At 37.7% G+C, this 24,113-nt stretch overlaps 1 protein-coding gene across 27 annotated transcripts in view; it reads right to left on the bottom strand.

Moving 5' to 3' along the window:
- The window catches only part of CACNA1C (calcium voltage-gated channel subunit alpha1 C), a 590,134-nt gene that overhangs the window by 172,241 nt on the left and 393,780 nt on the right, over positions 1-24,113 (bottom strand). For 25 of the 27 annotated variants that reach the window (XM_039359892.1, XM_039360686.1, XM_039359986.1 and 22 more), the window contains exons 4-7: positions 21,930-22,069; positions 20,901-21,040; positions 10,135-10,293; positions 5,606-5,802 (exon numbers count right to left, since the gene is read on the bottom strand). In XM_039359892.1, the coding sequence (XP_039215826.1) occupies positions 5,606-5,802; positions 10,135-10,293; positions 20,901-21,040; positions 21,930-22,069 (636 nt within the window). Of the gene's footprint in view, positions 1-5,605; positions 5,803-10,134; positions 10,294-20,900; positions 21,041-21,929; positions 22,070-24,113 lie in introns of those variants that run through there. The other 2 variants (XM_039361917.1, XM_039362003.1) reach the window with 2 other exon arrangements.

Genomic DNA, 24,113 nt, shown 5'->3' with positions numbered 1-24,113 from the left:
GTAGAGTGAAACTGCTGGCCCGCGGGCCGGACGGGTCACGTGGAAGCCACGCCCACCCCATTGCTGGCAATGGCAAAATCGGCCCGATACGTTGCGCGACATCAGGTGACATCGCGAGTTTGACATGCCTGATGTAGACACATAAAATTTATGTAGACACATAAAATTATGGGCATACTTGGGGAGCATCATCAAAATATAGGAGAATGCTACTCTGCCTCTTTATTTTCACCCATTGATTTTAAGGATATTATGGGATATTTTTCCTGATATCTGGAAATGTGGATTGGATACGAAGTTTACAGTCTAAAACTTTATTCATATATATAGAGATGCTTTGAGAATTTGCCTGATATAAGATGATATAAGAGACTTGAATGAGGTTGTGCCAAGTTCAGTTCTGAAATTAGTGATATTTACCAAAGCAAATAAAAATGGAAATGGAATTCAACAATGTTTTCTCCCTGCTTAAAAACTAAGATCTTGACTAGAAAGGATGGATTGTCCATATGCTGGATTATGTAAAGTAATTTACATGGAGATGCCTTTGAAGATTGTGAAGAAACTTAATTTAGCATAAATGACTCTCCTATTTTTCCTTAGGAACATAATGTATGTGTCATCAGTGCAGTTTATATGGCACATTTCTCAGCAGAAGATATTAGTAATAACCTGTAATGCTCTAAATGGGTTAGCAGCAGGTCATTTACATTCCTTTAACCAAGATTCCCATACATTTTACATTGTGGAATTATAATTCCTTATTTTGTTTTTAGCAGCCACATCTCTCATGCAATTGGCTTACTAAATCCTTCTTTTTAACATCTATTAATATCTGCATCTCACAGGAGAAGAGAAACTTTTTTTCTTTCACCTTGAAATTTTCCCATGCTGCCACTCTGCTTAGCAAGTAATTCCTACCACACTGTCAAACTACTTAGTAAAGCTGTATTACTATGATACTCCTCATCTTTCCTATTACCTATCCTTATCTTCTTATGACTATAACTTTGCTACTTGTATCTTACAATATATTGTTTTTATACCCTAGTATGATTTATGTTGTTTGTTTAGCTAGTACTCTATGACTATCACTAAGTGTTGCATCTTATGATTTATGATGAAGTGTTGTATTTCACGATTTATGATGAATGCATTTTCATGTTGTATATGATCATGATTATCACTATTACTTGTATGTACACTGAGAGCTTATGCACCAGAAACAAATTCCTTGTGTGTCCAAACACACTTGGCCAATAAAGAATTCTATTCTATATCAAACTGAATTACTATAGTTGACCAGAGATATAGTAGAGCAGTGGTTCTCAACCTGTGGGTCGGGACCCCATTTGGGGTCGAACGACCATTTCACAGGGGTCGCCAAACAACGCAGTCCGCCATTTTTTCCCCCTTTTCCTTAGCTGTGCTACTCCCTTTTATTCTATTGGCTTTTGAAAGCCAATAGAATAGACTCTCTTGAATAGAGTCTAATTCTATTGGCTTTCAAAAGCCAATAGGAATTGTCCAGGCTGTCTCTGCCCTGCTGAACCCACCAAAAGTCCCATTCTGCAAACGGTGCTGCACCAGTTGAGTAGTCCTCGACTTACAATGGTTGAGTAGTCCTCGACTTATGACCGGTTGGGGGTCGCGGCATTAAAAATGTTGAGAACCACTGTAGTAGAGGAAAACAGATGCCCTCCCAAATGCATACGCAGAATAACAGAATTGGAAGGGACCTTGAAGGTCTTCTAGTCCAACCACCTCAAGCAGAAGACCTTATACTATTTCAGACAAATGGTTGTCCAATCCCTTCCTAAAAACTTCCAGTGATGTAGCACCCACAACCTCTGAAGACAAGACGTTCCACTGATTGTTCTCACTCTCAGGAAATTTCTCCTTATTTCTAGGTTGGTTCTCTTCTTGATTAGTTTCCATCTATTGCTTCTTGTCCTGGCTTTAGATGCTTTGCAGAATAGGTTGATCCCCTCTTCTTTGTGGCAGCCCTTTAGATATTGGAAGACTGCTATCATGTCACCCCGGTCCTTCTTTTCATTAAACTAGACATATCCAATTCCTAAAACATTTTATATATGTTTTAGCCTCCATTTGTTTTATTAGCCATACACAAATATATCTATGGCTAATAGGAATAAAGATGCTTCCCTGAACTATTTGTCTCCATGTAATCCGGTGGAGGAAAAGTTTTCCCAAGGCCTGAACCTGGAAATACTTTCCATCACCTGGCAAATGATCCTCTTGATGAAAATTAAATATGCATGCAACAAGGCTATAATCTCCTCAGGATTCCCTTGGACAGTGTTTCTCAACCTTGGCAAGTCTAAGATGTATGGCATTCAACTTTCAGAATTCCCCAGCTAGCATGCTGGCTGGGGAATTCTGAGCAATGATGTCTACACATCTTAGAGCTGTTGACATGGAGAAACACTGTTCTAGGGTATGCTTGGAAAAAAAAGTCAAGAAGGAAACCACAAAAGTGTGATTGAGGTTCTGTCTCTTTTTATATGGTTCTTCTTTGATCACACCTTATAGATCTCCTGCATAACCTCCTAGCATCTCCATTGAATTATAATCTCTCCTTATAGCATGTTTTGCTGTCTTTTGGAATAAATATCCACTATTATCATCAACACTCAGTCTTCCATATTGGCACCCAAATTGTTTTCAAGTAAGATTGAAAAGATCAGTTGAGAAAAGAATGGGAAAGGAGTAAAATAATATAGCATATAGTAAAGAGAAAGAGAAGAATATTGAAGACATCCTTCCCACCCGCAGGACACTGGATAGGAATTTCTTTTTGTTGTTAAGTCAAGTCACAGAAATGTCTTGTTTTGTTATAACTGTAATGAAACCATGGTTTAAATTAAGTGAACAAGCCTGGAATAAGCATGAAATACCATGCTCCTCAGGAAGTTCACTGCAATCCTCTCTCTCATTTTGGGGAAAATCAATTTCCTTTTATTTCCCCGCAGGACCATTAAACCATGGTTTATGATTCTGGTGTGTAGGGAAAGCATAAACTATATTTTCTGAAATATATCCCTTATGATACAAGTAGAGTATTAGCAGTTAGGCTGTAAAAAGTACCTTCTTTTCCAATTAATTTCTAGAACACATTTTTTCAATATTCACCAATAAGTAATCCATTACATTTAGTTTCCTTTGAAGAAGGTACAATATACTATATTTTTTTGGAAGGGGGGAGCCTCTTGTTGAATAATTTTGACTATGTTTTTAAAAACTGTAGTCCCAGTAGGCCCTTGGAAATCTAAACAAAATAAAACAAAATGATATTTGCAGATGATGCCCCCTGAATTGGGACCAATTGTCTTAGCCTCATGATTCATTACTAGCATAAAAGATGGGTACCCAAGACATTCATTTCTTTGTAACAGAGATGGCTGGAATTCATCAGAGCTGACTGCATGCATTTTTTCTTTTCTTGACTTATATGATATATTTTACTGCCGTGCAAAATTTGCTGTGATTTGTTTTTTATTTTTTCCTTTTAAACAAGCCAATCTCAAACAAAGCACTGGTTCTTCCTTATTAAATACATGGAGAGGAAGCATGCAGTGAGCTGAGTTGTGCACAGCAGACAATTCCTTTGCATGTGAAGACTGTGCTAATTCAAGCATGTGTACTCTTAAGGAGAAAGGGTAAGAAAGCATAAACACAGCTGGCAAAAATTGTGGGGTGATGTTTCTCTGTGTGACTTTTTTTTAAGTGGAGGGACTTTGTGTTAATATCACTGCATTTCTCACTGCATTTTGCTCAATAGGTTTCAACAGGATGTAAAGGGATGAGACAAGCTCACAGAACATGTCAAGGCTGTCAGGAAAGTAAATTATATCTATTGCCTATTTTTTTCCCCAATTTGATTTCCTGACAGGAGTTTCCAGGGCAACTGTGGACTTCAGTTTCAAGCTTTCCCAATGAAACTCAAGAATGCAATTTCAAAGATGTTGGAGGATTGGGGGGGGGGATTTTTACAGGTCAGCACGCCTATATCTGCTCTATTGGATCTTCAAGCTTGTTTCCTATCTTTCTTAAGCTATTATCTACTCAGCAACAGGGTAAGGCAAATTGTTCATGCAACCAAGGCAGCTGCTTAAGCAGTGTCCTTTTAGAGAAAGCACAATTTCTGCTGTATAGCCCGGGATCTTTTGCAATGTTACAAGGAATTTGGAGCAAAACCTTGGCATAAACTCTAAAGCAGATTTGGGCATTTTACAGCCCTCAGGCCACATCCATTTGGCTGTCCCTGTCTTGCCTGAGTGTATTGCTTTTATTCCAAAGGCAACTGCTATTCTTTTTTCAATTTATATAGTACCTTCACAGTCCTATTGGTTTGGCCCTCCATAACACTCCCAGTTTCTAATATGACCCACCCCTGCTCTAAAGGAAGAATTTTTTTAACCCTGGAGATTTATCAGGGTCAGGGTAGAACAGTGTTTTCAATCTTGTCAACTTTAAGATGAGCTGACTTCAACTCCCAGAATTCCCCATGGTGGCTGAGAAATTCTGGGAATTGACATCCATATATCTTAAAGTTGCCAAGGCTGAAAAACATTGGGATAGAAGGAATGAGTGATAGAAATCATTCTCACTTATGTCAGCTCTAAGTGGCTAGATATATCATATATATCCATATATACATTTATTATTTGAAATTCGGGGGGGGGGTTTTAACAGATTATAAGTGCCATGTCTAAATGGAACCTATGCCATACCACAGAAAAGGCTTCAATAAGGAGAGTGATGTCTGCAGATGTTTTTTTGTTTGTGTGTGAGGGAAAAAAAGTGAAAACAAGCAAGATGTGAATGAAGTTTACATCATAACAATGTATCTGCCATCTTGCCTGCCTTGAAAGATGACTCCATACCCCAACTGCGAAATGCTGCTGAGGAAACTCATTCACTTTAAAGATATTTTTGCTCTCAATTCTAGGTATGATATTTTAGAGCCTGAATGAGAAAGTTGTGATTGGATGGATAAAGCCTCAAGAACTGAGTGTTGAAAAGTTTAAAAATCAAAGCATTGTATGAATCAGTATTGTACATGGACATTATGAAAGCAAGATTGCAGACATAGAAAAATATGTGAGAAAATAAACGATAGTATAAACTAGTTTTCACTCTATTTCTGTCTCTTTCTGTTTCTCTCTCATTTTAATCTCATTACTTAATTTCTTCAGCTCACTATTTCTTACTCTTTTCTGTGCTTTACCTAATTTTGTTTACCCTAAAATAAATTAAGCTCATGTTGGGTATATATTTGGTTACTGAATTTTATCCTTTATCTTTATCTTGTAAGAATTCTAGGAAGAATGCAGCAAAAGTGCATAAAACAAACAAATAACATGTTAGTAGAAAATTAATGTCAAAAGGAATGTATGCAATAGCAACAGGCAGTCATTCTACCTCTTTAATGCACTGCATTAGTTTGACTTAACAGTTTAGGAGGTGATTTGCATGACAACAATACAGTGAGCAGCACAATAGCATGACAATGTCTGCCCCATGTCCTGAGCATGGCAAAAGAGGCGTGCATCTTCCGGCCATAAACTAATTTTATACATACCCAGTAGAGTACATCTGTCCAGCCCTCCATGGTGATGCATTGAAACACAGTTAACATGGCAAAGGCAAAGTTGTCAAAGTTGGTAATGCCATGTTTGGGTCCCTCCCATATGGCCCTACACTCAGTGCCATTCTGACACTGCCGTCCATGTTGAGATATAGGAGCACAGGGAGCTGGTTCTTCTTCTGCAGGTGTATCTTAAACAATGGAGAGAAAGATCAAACAATTAAAATGGTGCAATGAAGTGGTAAGGGAAAGAGTTAGTGGGTTGCAAATGAAGACAAGGGATTTAAGCAGTGGTGGGATTCAGCCGGTTCGCAATACTTCGGCGGAACCAGTAGCTAACTTTTTGTTGCCCAGGCCCAGAATGGACTTCCGGAAGCGGCATCCACACAGAGGACCGGTTGTTCACATATTTGAATCCCACCACTGGATTTAGTCACTGATTGTGTTGCACTGTGTGTCAAAGCACAAGACATATTAAAAATTGAGCATTATCGCTTATGCAAAAGAAAGGCAATTCTGCATTTGTAAATAGGCAAGCTGAGGTTTTTTTAGTGTAAAAGCACTCTTTAAAAATTTTTGACATGATTTTTAAAAAATCATTCATCTTTTTGCTTGACGGGGAATGCTGATGAAAACTACACAAAGCTGTCAAGATACTCTTGGTAAGAATCTTGCCAAATTAGAAACAGGAACTGAAAATTCTTTTGTTCATTCTTGACAGAATTAAATATCATTTTTATTTTTATTTATTTATTTGTTGGAAAAATTACTTGTTTAGTAAATGGTTTGCTCAGGGGATGATCCCTAAATTCTCCTAATTTCTCTTCTGGCTATTGGGGATGAAACAATACTTTATAATGGGTATTTTGTTACCCTCTTTTTGGATATACTATGACAATATCTTCTCTTGGTAAAGGACTTCAAAACTATGATTGGAAAATCCTATGGCCTTTCCTATTATTACTACATACCCTTTCCTATTATTAAAAGCTAAATGTATCAGTCACTTTAATTGTACTTTTCTCCTCTTTTCCTTCTCCTCCTCCTTCCTCTCCTTCTCCATCCTAAAATTCTCTGGATATTGGTGTTTTACGGACAAACAGCAATATGCTGACAGTGCCTGCTTTGATGTTGCACTCTGAAGCCTCATTCATGAAAATCTCTGCTTCAGTTTAAGTTGCTTCATGTCTCACACAGCTATACGACTGCCACAAAGTCAACATATATTTTGCTCTACCAACTGGGTCATTTGGGAAAAGGGAAAGGTCCGTGTGGAAGGAAATAGAGATATAAGTGTGTGTGTGAGGAAGTGGGCTGTTACACACCCCTCAGTTGCAGTCCTTGCACAAAATACATAGAAGTTAAACAAGGCAGGTGCTTTTATGCCTCCAATTACAGTCCACCAAATTACAAACATCTCTCTAGACTATATAGAGTATACACAGGAAATGGTGACTGAAGATGTCCACAGGGTATGATAAAAAAAATCAAGACGGCAGCTGTGATGGTAGGATTGAGAATCCATCATATTTTATGTGCATATTTTATATGCAATGTGCATTAAAAAGAGGTGGAGTGTTGATCCCATCATCACAGTTATCAACTTGACTTTTTGGGACACCTTGGGTTATTCTTATCACTTACTTATATTACTGCAATAAATTGCATGTGGGGCTGCCTTGGAAGACTACTTGGAGACTTCAGTTGGTCCAGAATGCAGCAGCCCCCTTATTGCTGAATGAGAGTTGCATAATAACCATATTGGATATGCTGCATTGGTTACTAATAGGTTACTTGTCGCAATTCAAAATATTGTTCTTAACTTATAAAGCCCTACATGGCTGGGATCCTGGGGACTGGCAGAACTGCCTTTCCCACATAGAACATGGTTGGGATCCATAGAACTGGCAGATGTGATCTCAGAACCACTGAACTACATTTTTCAAAGATCTTGGAGCACTGGGGAACTACCAGAGGACTGGAAAAGAGCTGATGTAGTTCCCATCTACAAAAAAGGAAAAAAAATGGACCCAGGAAATTACAGACCTATCAGCCTGACCTCAATATCTGGGAAGATCCTGGAAAAGATAATCAAACAACGAATCAACGAACACCTAGAGGCGAACAAAGTCATTACTAAAAGCCAACATGGGTTTGTCAAAAATAGATCATGCCAGACAAATCTTATTGCATTCTTTGACCAAATGACAAAATTAGTAGATCAGAGGAATGCTGTGGACATAATTTACTTGGACTTCAGTAAGGCATTTGATAAAGTAGATCACAACCTACTACTTGACAAGATAGAAAAATGTGGGGTAGAAAGCACCACCACCAAATGGATCCGTAATTGGCTGACCGGCTGTACTCAACATGTGGTCCTCAATGGACCCGCATCTACATGGAGGGAAGTGTGTAGTGGGGTGCCCCAGGGCTCTGTTCTGGGCCCAGTGCTCTTCAATATCTATATCAACAATTTGGACGAGGGGATAGATGGGGAACTCATCAAATTTGCAGACGACACCAAACTGGCAGGAATAGCCAACACTCCAGAAGACAGGCTTAAGATACAGAAGGATCTGGACAGACTTGAACACTGGGCGCTATCTAACAAAATGAAATTCAATGGTGAAAAAAGCAAGGTTCTACATTTAGGCAAGAAAAACCAAATGCACAGGTATAGTATAGGGGGTACCTTGCTCAATAGTAGTAACTGTGAGAGGGACCTCGGAGTCCTAGTGGACAATCACTTAAATATGAGCCAGCAGTGTGCTGCAGCTGCCAAAAAGGCCAACACAGTGCTAGGCTGCATTAACAGAGGGATAGAATCAAGATCACGTGAAGTGTTAATACCACTTTACAATGCCTTGGTAAGGCCACACTTGGAATACTGCATCCAGTTTTGGTCACCGCGATGTAAAAAGATGTTGAGACTCTAGAAAGAGTACAGAGAAGAGCAACAAAGATGATTAGGGGACTGGAGGCTAAAGCATATAAGGAACGGTTGCTGGAATTGGGTATGTCTAGTTTAACGAAGAGAAGCACGAGGGGGGACATGATTGGAGTGTTCCAATATCTCAGGGGCTGCCACAAAGAAGAGGGTGTCAAGCTATTTTCCAAGGCGCCTGAAGGCAGGACAAGAAGCAACGGGTAGAAACTAAGCAAGGAGAGAAGCAACCTAGAACTAAAGAGAAACTTCCTGACAGTTAGAACAATTAACTAGTGGAACAATTTGCCTCCAGAAGCGGTAAATGCTCCAACACTGGAGGTTTTTAAGAAGAGATTGGACAGCCATTTGTCCAAAATGGTATAGGGTTTCCTGCCTGAGCAGGGCGTTGGACTAGATGACCCCCAAGGTCCCTTCCAACTTTACTATTATTATTATTAGAACAAACCTTCTGACCCATCAGCATATGCCACCACCAAACCCCCCCCCCCAGTTTCAGGAAGTGAGGAGGGCAAGGTTCTACAGACAATATTTTGGATGTTAGTTCTTTCTGCTTAAAGGCCAAATTAAAGACTTCATCATAACAGAATGATTATGGAGGATGTTGGGATACTGAGGAATAATCATTACCATTTGTATTTTTATTTCTTGATAATTACTATGGTATTTTGTGCTGCATTTTTTTGTTAGAATTATTTTAATCTTTGGTTTAAAGTGTTTTATATGTTTCCGTTTTATGGATATAAACCCTCAGGAGTCTGTCAAAGTCCTCCAGGGCATAAATATAACAAGTAAACAATTATCACTAACATTTATGAACAGTAATTGCCCTAATAGTAGAATATTTGTTGTTTTCAGTATTGCTAACTTGAATCCAGACCAATAAGCTAATGACAAAACCAAAGTCTCTAGGATAAACTTCATACCTTAATTGCCAATGGCAAGGATCCATCTCATGGAAAATACTATAGAAATGGGGGGGGAGGGGAAGCTTGTAAATATTTACAGAAGTAATCCAAATTCATCTAATTTATTAAAAAATACCCAACTTGCCAATTCAGAAATCAAATTTCAGTCAAATTCCAAACATTTACATATCCTACTAAAATCTTATTTAAAGAATCTTTATTCTTTTAAAACATAACAAAAGAATAGGCCAACTTCTTTTTAAAAGATGGTAAATATTTTCTAGAAGTTTCCATAGCTTGGATATTGCCACAGAAGATCCCTTTTTTCTAGGAAATTTCTCTCTGAATTCAGAGAGGTCAAACCAGAGTAAGTAATATTAAGTGTTAGTTGATTATCACGTTTGCATGGCAACAACAACAACAACAACAATAATAAAAGTTGGAAGGGACTTTGGAGGTCATCGAGTCCAACCCCCTGCTCAGGCAGGAAACCCTACACCATTTCAGACAAATGGCCGTCCAGTCTCTTCTTAAAAACTTCCAGTGTTGGAGCATTCACCGCTTCTGGAGGCAGGTTGTTCCACTGGTTAATTGTTCTAACTATCAGGAAGTTTCTCCATATATTAAAGGCTATACCAAAATGGAGGTCAGTTTAGTACATTACTTACCTGTGGCAATCCCTGTTAAGTAGCAGGTTTTGTGCATCTTTCCCATGAAGAGCTCCAACCCAATGATGGCATAGATAATTATGACAAACAGCACCAACAGGGCAATGTGCAGCAATGGGACCATGGCCTTGATAATGGAATTTAACACCACCTGAAGACCTATAATGACAAAGATAGCATGATAAGAACAAACTAGTATAGTTAATGGAAGAAAATACATGGCAGTCAAAACTTTGAAGAAGAGCAGGCTGAACTGGAAGGTGGAGTTAAAAATGTCATTACGTTTAGAGTTATTGTGTTGCCACAAGAGACTCAAGTCCATTACCCCGTGAATTCCATTGACTTTTATCTAGCACCAATTCAGCTTTGAGCTTTGGTTGACCAGATTTTTGTACAGGTATCAATAATAAACTCTTCTGGGCTTATTGGCACCTGACAAACTTCATCTGTGAATTTACAATCTGACTTGATATCTCCTTGACATTTTTTTATCTATTCTATTTACAAAAGGGGGCATGCAGTGAAATCTAGTCCACAAATTAAACCGATGGTCTAACATTTATCACATGCTTTGTATTACTAACTAAAATATTTTTTAACTGAAATAAGGAAAAAAAAAATATTACAAAGGATCCTGGTTTATGGATGGACCAGGCAAAAATTTAGTTTGTAAGCCACACTGTCTTACAACATTTCCACATTTCCTTAATCTATGTGAAAAGTGTGATGAATTGATACTCCCAGATTATAACTTTAAATGTAAAGTTTGCCTACTTTCTGGTTTTAGAAATTATGATGATTGGTTATTACTGATTATCTGTCTCCTATATCCTTTATCCTATACCATAATTGAGAGAGCAAATAAGATACAATGATATATTTCTGTAAATTCAGTTTTGTTGATTCAAAAATTAACTGAATAAGGATACCACATCACTTGTTACTTAGAAACTTCTGAAGTACAAAGCAGAAATGCAGGTTTTAGTGGTTTTATTAAGTTACTGTTTGGGGAATAATTTTATAGGTTGTGATGGAACATTAAATGTACTCATGTTTGCAACCTTTAGAGTTTCATAGATAAAAAAGCCATTGTAATAAATATTACCATATTACCATGTCCTTAGTATATACATAGAATCTAATAGTCACAAAAATGGCCAACAATTATATGCCTCTCTTTTTGACCCAGATATTGTTAGTCAGTGACTCTCTATCAAAGTGATCTCTTACCAGAAATCTCAAAATACACCAGTTCTGAAGATGGCTTTTACAAAGATATGAGCATCAAAAATCTACATAGATTAGTTTTATAAAATTTCTTGAAATTTATATACAAGTAATACAGAGTTATGTCATCTGCTCCTTAGAATATTGACATTTTAGATGAGCCCCTTTCTTGGAATTACTATCCTCTGTTATGTGGTGCATTCAGATTAATATTCCAATGTTACAGTTGGATGGTGTAGGAGAAGAAGAGGGAGAGGTGTGTGTGTGTGTGTGTGTGTGTGTGTGTGTGTGTAGTCAAGAGAATACTTAGCCTAGAATCATTACATGTCTACAAACCTCCAAATCCATCCCCCCACCTCCCCATAATTCAGTTGACTCTTATCAGGTGCTAATTTAGTGCTGACCATTAGTAGACTAAATGTTTGTGCATAGCGCTTGAGCAATAAATCTTTTAAACTAGAACTTAACATCTCCAGATTCTTTGTGCCTGACAGATTTGTAGTGACTGATAGAACAATACAATTTGAAATCTGTCCAGAATACTGTACATTGGCACTTAGTGCAATTGCAAATCCTGCTGCTAAAAACAAAAACAAAATCCATAAAATGTCTATGAATTGACCAGGAACTAAGTTTGACTTGTAGGAGACTTTACCTTTATGCACAAAGATGATTCATTTGTAAGTCGTCTTTTATCCTGTAAAAACTAGACAAATCTAAAGAAAAGCTCTAAATCCTTAAGCACTGTAAAACATCAATCTTTGCATTTTAAATTGGTGAACCTAGAATTGATGGTATGCAGATGCATTGGTCATTAAAGTGACAAAATTAGCTACTGCAACTTTGGACTAATTTAAGCACATGATAAAGAGTCTTCTTTCTCTATTTAAATATTCTTAACTTTCCTCCAAACCTAATTTGAAGTTGATATAACTTCTGAGAGCACCAGTTTGGTGTAGTGATTAAGACAACAGGCTAAAAATTGGGACACAGTGAATTCTGGTCCTGCTCAAGGCAGAAAGCCAGCTGGGTGACCTTGGGTAAGTCACTCTCTCAGCTCTAGATAGAAGGAGGCAAGAGATTGCCAAGAAAACGTCATGGGTCTTGTCCAGGCAGTTGCCAGGAGTCAAGACTCACTTGAAGGAAAACGTTCTCTTTCCACAACCTCTCTCCATAAAACTGTTCTGATTAGTTTTAAACCTCTTGTATTCTCCTTCCACCTTCCCTAATTTGTATCCTCACCAACCAATGTTATTCACTCCAATGTTGCTACTGGAAATGAAATTCAGATCTAGTCTTATCTTTAATATTTTCCTTTCTCACTTTCAAATTTATTCATCCATCAGTGTACTTTTTACTATTTCACTTGTGTTTTAAATATTCTACTACTAAACAGTTAAGCATGTAAAACTAACTCCTGCCTGAATGCATTCATGACATTTTTAAGAGTTTACTTACTTTTCCCTTGTCTAGATTTTTTAAAAATTATTAATAACTGAGCCATGGATCTCATATCCTAAGCATTGTTAACAACAATAACATTAAACATGTATTACTCAAAATATTGCCATATGCCATTTCAAGTTGATTACTGTAATCTGGCCTGCTGTTAAATAAAAAAAAAATGAAATGAGATTGAGATTTGCTGCATTTCTTACAGTTATCAGCTTGTTTTGACATCAGCTCTCCTTTGTAATGGCACTAATATTATTAAAGGCACAAGTTAACAGTAGGTATCTAAACTCAATGCCGGCATGGTAAAACTAGGAGTGATGTAGTGCTGGCATACTGACAAAGGCACAAATCTTTCTATCTAATCACATAGATCTCAATGGCCCATTTGGAACAATCCACTTTCTTGACTTCCTTATTTCCTATCCAACCTTCTCATTTAGGTGACCATACTTAATACTCCTTCCTCCTCCTGTTTTACCCACAACAACAACCCTGTGAGATGGTTTAGAGCAGGGGTATCAAACTGCCGGCCCATGGGCCAGTTGCATCATACGGAGGCTACGCCCACTCCATCTCCGGCAATACGTGATACGTCGTGACACGTCACGTGATGCAGCAAGTCTGACACCCGTGGTTTAGAGAGTGATTGGCTCAAGGCCACTCAGCTGGCCTTCATGCCTACAGGGGGACTAGAATTCATAGTCCCCCCTAGTTTCTAACTTGGTGCTTTAACCACTAGACTAAACTGGCTTATTGTTTACACAGACATGATGGAGAACATTTAAAATCTTTAAAAACTGCAGAAATATTTAAGCAGCTTCATAATTTCATAATAGTTTAATGAAAAGAAAGGGTGACATGATAGCAGTCTGCTAATATCTAAGTGGCTGCCACAAAGAAAAAGGGGACAATCTATTCTCCAAAGCATCTGAAGCCAGGACAAGAAACAATAGATGGAAACTAATCGAGAGGACCCACTTAGAACTAAGAAGAAATTTCCTAACAGTTAGAACAATTAATCAGTGGATTTAGTAGTAGATTTCACTCACTATTCAGGGCTGACAACTCTACTGAAGGAAACAATCAGTGTTTTGGGAAAGTGGGGCAGCCAGGACCAGGACCTGAAGCAGCTCCTTCTAACAATGTACTCTAAATGCACAAAGCAGCAGGTAAAAAAGGATTGTTCATAGCTAGCAACATCTATAAGGTGCAGAGTCAGGAGGTAAGTAGTATCGAGAAGACAATGGGATGTATATATGGAGTCAATAGGTTAAAAGTTTGAAAGTTCCAATGGAAACTTCAGAATTGGACAGGCATAACCAGGAGAGTGAGCCCCTGACTTTTCTATAGCATAGCAATAGAAATGTCTTCTGTACTCCATGCTCTACATTCCAGCATAACTTCCCACATTGCTGTAATTCCAAATGATGTTCTCAGAAGTTGCACACTGCTGAGCACACCCTACAAGTCCAAACTCTAGTAGAACTTCTTCTGGCTTCACTTTACTTCTGATAGTTTTCTCCCTTTGATACCACATCAAGAATTAATTATGACAACATGATAGTGGCCAATTGGCAAGGTTTGTATGACCCTTTTGTGTGTTCTGAAGTATCTATTATTGAAGTATCAGATACTTAATGGTTCTTTAAAGATGATATAGCATCCAGAAACCTATTATCAGAATGGCTTCTTCACCTTCTATCCATCAGGAACAAGACTCTACCTCCATATACCATTGAAGCCCGTCAGTGTGTCACTTATAAAGTTATTTACAGCATGTAAGAGGATATCAAATTCAGATAGTGATCTTGCAAGCATAAAATTGCACTGAGGGATCAGTATATTTTGTTCATATTTATTTTTGTCAAAAGACCATAAGATTTATTGTTGACATGTTTTGGCAAAATAAAGAAATATATCTTTCTAAGAGACTATTGAAATTAAGGGTCTAACATCAAATGCAGTGCTGTCAGTTGCTACTATAGACTGCTTCCGTTCACACAAATTTGAGGAATGATGTGCTGGTTATCTTCCCCCCCCCCCAAAAAAAATACATGATAGTATTTGATAGGTAGACAAACCTTACAACATAACCCCAAAGTATGAATTTAAAACATCTAAACTATAAACTTCAAGGTTGGCTGATTTCGGGGGGGATAATTAAAGATGAACAAGCCAGCTTTAGAGAAGGAAGATCAATAGTGGATCATATCTTCGTACTTCACCACCTAGTACAAAAATACACATATAAAAAAAAATCCTCTCTGTTTGTGGCCTTCCTCGATTTTAAACAGGCCTTCGACTCAATATCTAGGAACACCCTATGGGAGAAATTAGAAGGCACTACTATTGATAAATGCCTCTTTTTCCTCATACAAAAATTGTATGCCATTTCCACCTTGAAAGTGAGGTGTAATCCCCAAGGGACTTTAACCAGCTTAGTAAGGGTACAAAAAGGAGTACGGCAGGGTTGCATCCTGTCTCCCTCTCTTTTTAACTTCTATATCAATCCCTTGATCGATCTCTTACAGAATCCTGATCTGTATCTGCCCAACCTAGCACATCGCAAAATCCCGATTCTTCTGTATGCCGACGATGCGGTCATTATTTTGCAAACTCCTGTAGGACTGAAGAGAGTAATTAGGGCAACACTTGGCTACTGCAGACAGAACAAGTTGGTCCTTAACTTTGATAAATGAAAAATTTTAGTTTTTGCTAAAAGACCCAGCCAATACTCCTGGAAAATAGAAGGACATATTTGGAACAGGTTAGAATATTTAGATACCTTGGGGTGGTTTTCCACTCACAGGGGACATGGAAGGCACACCTGGATCATACATTGCAAGCAGCCAATAGGTCCCTAAATGCAATCAAACATTACTTTTACACAGGCGGAGGTCAATTAGTACCTGCTGCCTTAAAACTTTTCGAGGCCAAAACATTGGCGCAAATTCTATATGGGGCACAAACAGGAATCCTTGCAAAGAGAAACTTGCTGGAAACCATACAATCCAAATTCCTGCGAGCTATCTTAGCTGCACCCAAAGGAACCCCAAATGCCCAATTAAGAACTGAGACAGGCATGCCCCAAATCCAGGTAAGAGCCTGGAAGATGATGATCATTCACTGGCTTAAAATGCATTTCTTTCCAGAGGGACTGTCCCCGTTAGTGCTGACTGACAACTTCCCTTCCCCCTGGAAGCAGGCGATAGATCATAAACTGGGCTCTTATGGGCTCTCTTCGGTATTCTTAATGTCCCTAGGCTTTGACCAAGCAAAGCAAGTAGTATCCAATAGAATAAAGGACATGGAGTTCCAAGAAGAACTAAATAGGTTGCCTTGCCACAGTAGGGATAGAATCAAACAGGGTGTGTGGGAATCGGCAAGATATCTGAATGATCTGACCTTCCTAAAACAAAGAATAGGTTTCTTCAGAGCCAGATTTAACATTCTTCTCTCAGCACTCCTCCAGGGCAGGTATAAGAGAACACCAGTAGCAGAACGGGTATGTATATGTGGTAAAGGAGAAGTCGAAGACATCTCACATGTTTTACTGTACTGTGAGTTGTACCGAGTTTATAGGATAGTATATATTCTCCCCTTGTTAGAGAGATTGCCAGGGAGGGCAAACAATTTTGATGTAGGCTTTCTCCTCCAGGACTCAAAACCCTTCTATCACGCATGCAGTGGCAAAATACTGTGTTGCGGCAATGTCCACAAGAAAAAAATTGGTTACAGATCTATGCTTTGTTACAATGAAAAGAAAAAGGGATGAATGGTTTACATTTTTTCTTATGATCACCTATTTTCCTGCCCTTTTCATATAATATTGTCTCAGCTATGCTCATCAATCAATCAGTCCTTTTTCCTAGCAATTAATTTAGGGTGTAATCCAGCCAAAGATTACTGTAGTACCTTTAAATCCCTTTGATTGCAATAACAGATATGCAGTGTAATTCTTTGGAAGGTTTTCCTTGGACCAATTAATCTCAGTGTAGAAGACTACAATCTTCCATGCGGTATAAACTTAAGACTGCAATCCTAATTACATTTATCAGCCATAATGAACATACTGAGACTTGTACCTGGGTAAATACACCCAGTACTTTGCTGTAACTGCTTATTAACCTGTTTTTAAATAACCACTGGTATTACTTCTAATAAATGCTTGAATTGTGTAATGGGGGAACAATCACATTTCTTAATTCTTGCTAAACAATACAACATATGAAGTGTGAATGCACTGTTGCATTTTTGAACTGCAGTATATTTCTATCACAGATTTGGAACTCAGATCCAAATGAATCTCAATTCCATATGTCACAAAACACTCCAGGCCAGTGCTTCCCAACTGGAACAACCTCCAATTGTGCAGAGTTCAATTTCAGGAATGGCTATGCTTGCTGAGGACTTAAGTCTAAACATTTGGAAATTCCCTGGCTGGGAAACATAGCTCTATATTTTGTCAGTAGGAACTTACTTTTCTGACTGCTTTTTCATATACAAATCCAACTTTAGCAATTCTCAGTTGAGTTCTTCCATACAGAATTGAATATTTCCTCCTAAATGAGAACATCTACCCACACTAGAGCCCTCTGTGCTCCCAGTTTAATGGTTCTATAAATATTAAAAATTCAAAGAATACATGGAATTATTTCCTTTCAAAACATGATAAAAAAGGCAGAAGTTTGGATACTAGAGTACCGTAGTAGAGTATTTGGGACAATAAAGCTAACATAGGCATGCAATTGCAGTTTCTCCCATTCATGCATCTACAACCTAGATTTGTTTAGATTTATTCTCTAGAAACCTTTACATGGTCATATCTTTGCCTTTCAGAAAACAATTCAACTGTCAGTTTGTGCTTCAATGCCATATTTAATGCCCACTACATGTGATCTGCTGATAGCCTTCTTGAATGACCAGCCATTTGGAATCCAAATAGCTGAAAAGCAGCATTTTAGAAATGCCCTTTTGGTGAACAAGCAAGATGTTCTATTTTCTTAATCATCTTCTGACAAAAACTCTACTTATTGTTCTGCAATAAACAGTTGCTTAACTGGTAAAGGCTGGCAGCCATTCCTGTTGTCTGTATACACTCTATGTAGTTTTATGTCTACTTTGTGACAGAAAGCATTAATATTTACAATTTATTTCCATTATAATTAGACATTTTTTGCTTGCTTATTATCCATGGAATCACAAGATAAAAAGATATTTTGACATATGAAATCTGATGCCAAATTGCCCCAAATCACTCATACTTTGTAAAAGTCTATCTAGAACAATTCCTGCACAGCCTTATGCTCACAATCAAAGCTAATGAATCTTAGAAACAAGCTGGGCTCCACTATTCAGAAAGAGGACAATGCAATAAAATCTAGTATTCCTCTGAATGAATTTTATCTACCATTAGTTATGTTAGTTTATCTGCTACGTATCTTTTGACATTAAATATATTCAGATGAACCCTGATTTGCTGACATTATGTGGGAAAGAAGAACACGAGCCTTCAATGTGGAGAAATTGTTATCAGAGCAGCAAGAGACTAGGGCTGCAAACAGGTTCAAGATGAATAGTTGGACAGGTGATGGTAGAACAATTCAGTCCATTCCAAAACATGCTTGAACATTTAACAAAGCTCTCATGGGTATGTTCTTTATTAAAAAACAAACAGGGGTGACCAGATGGAATGAAGAAAATAAATAATGTTAATGTTTTAGACATTATCTTATGTATCCTTCCATCAGAATCAAGCTTTGAAAACTCTATGGTCTGTTGAGGAAAAAAGCGAGGAAAAAATGAAAATAGTCTTTAAGGGAAGAGTCTCTAATAGTTGTAGAAAGAACAAAAGCAAAAATGTACGAATAATTCACTGGGAGAAACACTGAGACAGTAAGGCAACAGCCTGTTCAGTTTCTGCATTAGATAAAAATCCTTTGTTTCTGCCAAAGTGATTTTTTTCAGTCAAGAGAGAAAGCAAGGATATTCAAATTTAAGCAGTATAGAAATATTCCCAGCAACTCATTCAGACTTGAGATGATTTCTTTCTACTCTGCAGAAATTTTCAACTGCAAAATTTCCATGGAAGCAATTGTTTTGGGGTTTCCCTCACTAGGTTTACAATTTATCTGGCTTTCTCCAGATTCAGAAGATGGAGGAAAATGCTGAGGATTTGTGGACATGCTTGAATAGGGAAGCTGGTTACCCAAATAGAGGAAGTGGGTGAATTGTTGGTCCTGAGAGCCCGAACTTACAGAAATAAAGGAAGGAAAAGGCTGGAAAATGTTTTGAGTGGTCTTTAGTCAATCAAAGCCAATATAATCTTCCAAAACCAGCCTTGTAGTTGTTCAACACTTACTCCCAGTCCTGAACTATAGACAGAAATTCCTCTAGTATAGGTAGAGACAAACATCTTGAGTAAGGGGGGGAAAGGGTGATCTCCATGGGTGGGCCTTAGGATTTAGCTGGAGTGATAATCAACTGTATGGTTTCAGGAGCTGAAGAGGCATCAGAAATTATCCAAAAGGTAGAAGGCAGTGGATGCATGGCTATCACTGAAGGCAATAGAGCTTGTGACAAGCAGCTATTATTCTTTATGTCTTGAAGGACTTCAGTGTCTAATATCAAGCTCCACTTTTTATACTCTTCCACCTTCACAGCATCATCACTGGGGTGTTTAGACATATTTATGGGATAACTGAATCTGATGTTTCAGGTGTTAATAGAACTTGAAATGTAGGGTTCACCCTCAGGACTCATTGAGGCCTATCCATGGCTTCTGAGGTTGCTGTAATATCTGTCCTCTCTATAGTACATGACAAGGCATCATCACATATCTGCTGAAGGTGTGCATGTGTAGAGACTGAGTTCGGGAGCATCTCTCTGGTGGCCACATAGTGCTTGTGAGAAGAAAAGTGAGAAGTCCTGTGAAGTAGCACTGAGGATGTTACCTCATTGTTGTAATTAAATAACCAAGCTCAGAGAGCACCAAGGACTTCAAAAATTACTCCTGAGCTACAAATATTCCCTTCTATTGAGAAGAAAAGTAGCAGGTGTTGTAATATGCAGAGAAGAATGATACCATTATGCTAAAGAGGATCAAAAAGTACTCTGAGAATGTTTGTACCACGTTGGTTATTATATAATTAACTGAACCAAATATGGAAAATCTCCAGAAATTGGAGGTTCACAATCTTGCTAGAGTTGAGCTAAAGCCTATTCTTCCTCATCCAAGCTCCCAGAGCACCAACAAGATAGAATCTCCATGGCATCTCTTGGGTGGCCATAGATGGAGATATAAAGCTGGGTATCATCAATATACTGCCAGATGAGCTCAGTTAGCGACTTCATATAGATGTTCAACAGGAGTGGGAATTCTAGCTTATGTTGTACCATCCCTCCATGCATTTTCTTAGTTCCAGATGTGAGAGATTAGCAATGTAGCATAACAAATAATGGGTTTTTTTAGCTAAGTAATCAATAAAAAAAATCTTAAATCATTTGAGTGGGGGCACAATAAATAAAAATAAAATACCAGACAGGAAATAATGCTACTATCACCTCACTATATTAAAAATGATTAATCAAATGTGCAGACGCTTGAGAAAGAACAGTCTAATGCATTAAAGAACAGGTGTGCATTGCATGGGGAGATTTCTTCATCAGGTTAGCCATTTGTGAGATTATTAATAAGCATCAACTTCAGAGCCAGCATCTCACTAGCCACACTGATTTAATTTACAGTAGATTCATTATAATGATTTCATCTTCATTTCACATGACTTTAAACTGATGCATTATTTCATATCCTTCAGAAATAGCTCACTCATATGACCCACATGGCACTCCACTCTTACAAAAATCTGTTTCTCTTACCTGACATTCAACCTTATTCTTTTTAATTATTTGACGAGAATGATAATCTTAGTTATGAGCAACATTTACTAAGCCCTGAAATTAGTCTTCACATTATGGATAGAATATTTCTCTAAATTATTTCTTTCAGTGTCTTTTTCACAGTATCAGCTCTTGCTCCTAAAACCAACCACAACAACTCTCCCCCCCACAACTTGGTTACTTACTAGGAACTCCAGATACCAGCCGTAAAGGGCGCAGTACACGGAACGCTCTAAGTGCTTTAACATCAAATCCAGCGCCTTTACCTCCCAGTGAATTTACCCCATCTGCTTTGGTTGCTTGTTCTAAAATTGCACTAAAAAGCCTGCAGTAAGGGAAAGGAATGAAAAACAAAAGAAAACAATGAAATGGTTAGTATATAGCATGGAAAAAGAAGCAATCAAGCTACTTTATATAGTGCAGAAAATCCTGCATATGAATAAGGAGATCAAACAGAACAAACATTTGTATTTTTTTATATGCACAATGATGATTTAAACAAAATGTACATATGCCCTGTTAGAAATATATTAGTTGATAGCCATAACATAATTCCCAGACATGCTTTGCAGTTTCTAAAAAGATTTAAAAGAATCAATGCCAAATTTAACAGAATCGATCTAATAGCAATAGCACTTAGACTTATATACCACTTCATAGTGCTTTACAGCACTCTTTAAGTAGTTTACAGAGTCAACATATTGGGTCCTCATTTTATTGACCTAGGAAAGATGGAGGCCTGAGTCAATCTTACAAAAACATTAATCAATGCACATATTTTTGGCTACAATCTGTACCCTTTCTATATTGTAAGGCAATGTTTCTCAACCTTGGCAATTTTAAAATACTATATATGGACTTCAACTCCCAGGGGCCAACCTCACCTTGGCAGGAATGATGTTCCACAGGATGATCTATCAAGTCAAATATGTTTATCTTTAATGAGGATGATATGTATGGGATTCAGATGCTGCATACTACATGCACCTCTTTATCTGAAATACTTCAAATAGTAAGCATCCACATGACAGCTATCTTTTAAAAACAGAATCTCTTACAAAAGGCAATGGTAGAGGGTGGGTGGGCAGGAATAAGTACTATCTTACCCATGTATTCATCATGGTAATGTAATATAAATTTTCAAATATCTTTGCAGTTTTTTTTAAATAAAACAAGAGCAACTATTTCTTAAAGATTGAAAGATAGATACTCACCCTACTACCACAATTATAAAATCTAGTAAATTCCAGCCATTCCGGAGGTAAGCATTGGGATGAAAGAGAAGTCCATATGCTATTACTTTTAAAAATGCTTCCACTGTAAAAATTATGAGAAAGAGATATTCCACTCGTTCCTGCAGAGAAAAGAAAAAGAAACTATGAAACACGGAGGTTAACTTTGGAAAATTACAGGAAATATTACATCATAGGAGAAAAGAGAGGACTACACTTCCAAGTCAAAACAATTGTCTTTTTGATAAGACTTCATTTCCTGTTGTTGTTGTTAACTGCAAACCAAATAATTTATACTTAACTGCATGCTCTGTATGATTTTGGCTATCTAGAATATGGCAATACTTCCTAATCCAATGCCTCCACACATATTTGACTTCTTCTCCTATAATCATGGAGCCAGTTACAGTGATACAACATGAAATTCAAAATACAGTTATTTTAATTTGGTTAATTTTCAAATTTAAATTTGCACAAACAAAAGCATCATACGCACAACAGGATCAAAATTCATGAAATAATGTTGTGGAAATCTACTCTGAGAGAGAAAGGACGAGAGAGAAATAATTTAGGAGTACATTGATAACCTATTCCCTGGAACTCTTTACTTGCTATTTCCATACTTCCATTCAGATAGAACTATCTATTACTGAATTATTTAGAATTCCAAGTTTGGCATTGCAACCAGTGGGAAAAAAGGTTACATATTGGGAGAAAAGCAGTTGCTGAATAGGAGTTATTGAGAAGTGTTGTGAAAATGTCATGATTAGAAAGTAAGGTAGCTGTATCACTGTTAAGTTCAGCTCCCAGTACTCTTCACCTCTGATATTTCAGGAAAAGTGTCAGTTGCAATGTATCCATATCTGAAATATTACAGTGTCTATTGGATCATTGTAATGGTGCAGTTTAATAATTCTGAAGGTTCATCTTTAACCAGTTGTTTGATCCTTGAAATTATCTTGAAGGCTAATTTGAGTATCTTGATAACCTTTAAACCCAATAAAAATTACAATGTGAGAAATTCATGTAAATACATCCACATAATAGGGTTAGCGGGACACTGTGGTGAAAGGGTTGGTCTAGGAGTAGGGAAACCCAGGTTCAAGTCTTCCCTTAGATACAGAAACCTACTGGCTAACTGGGTCAGTTATCCTATCTCAACTCTAGATTGGCAAGTCAAAAAACATCTGTTTACTAGCACTGGAACATGTGGTAGATCACGGGTGTCAAACCCGATCGCGTCATGTGACATATCGTGACGTATAGCAATGTTTTTTGCCTTTGCGGAGCTGGGGTGGGCATGGCCTGCACATGATGCATTTGGCCTGCAGGCCGCCAGTTTGACACCCCTGTGATAGATTATGTTTCACAGCCTTTAGTGAAGAGCCCTTTATCATGTAGATGAAGTTTCAAAATCATCTTCTTCTTCTTCTTCTTCTTCTTCTTCTTCTTCTTCTTCTTCTTCTTCTTCTTCTTCTTCTTCTTCTTCTTCTTCTTCTTCTTCTTCTTCTTCCTCTTCTTCTTCATCATTCCACCACATTCTCTCTTCTCTCTTCTACAGTATATCACACACATAAGTACATATACACTTCATATTCCCTAATGCTTCTTCTACAATGTGCTTTCACTTTCGGTGCAAAATGATTTCCAGGTGAAATCAGGTTAATGGATGACCAAAATGTAATAAACTCCTTTGTCAGTCAGGGCATGGAAAAGGAAATCTCCCAATCTCCAGGAGATAGCCCAAAACCTGAATGAAAGCAAACCACATACTATCAAGATTATTTGATTATATGCTGCTATAGCCATGACTTTTGTTTGCTACAGAGCTGCTGCTGACTTTACCTTAGTGCTCAAGCTAAGGCTATAAAAATAGGGATGGCCATTAGACAGCTGTAAACTGAGATTTTGTATTGCTTTGCTGCTTTTAACAGTCATTTGAATTTTTGAAGCTAGGATATGATTGCCCTATTCAAATATTCACATGGGACCATGAACAATGATCAATTGCTTCTGCTGATTGCCAGCCAGCCAGGAAAGATTCCTAGAAACAGGATAGCTTCCTATTTGGATGTGTGAGCACAGAAACATTCCCTCAAAAGCAGCCATTAACTCTCTAGGATAACTGGTGACTCTATTTCACAGAGAGAAAAAACAAGGAAGCCA

The sequence above is a fragment of the Crotalus tigris genome, unplaced genomic scaffold (genome assembly GCF_016545835.1).
Source record: "Crotalus tigris isolate CLP2741 ecotype Arizona unplaced genomic scaffold, ASM1654583v1 scf7180000017541.2806704, whole genome shotgun sequence".
Classification (NCBI taxonomy): Eukaryota; Metazoa; Chordata; class Lepidosauria; order Squamata; family Viperidae; genus Crotalus; species Crotalus tigris.
Note: the sequence above shows the minus strand (reverse complement) of the source record. Positions and strands in the feature narration are given on the sequence as shown.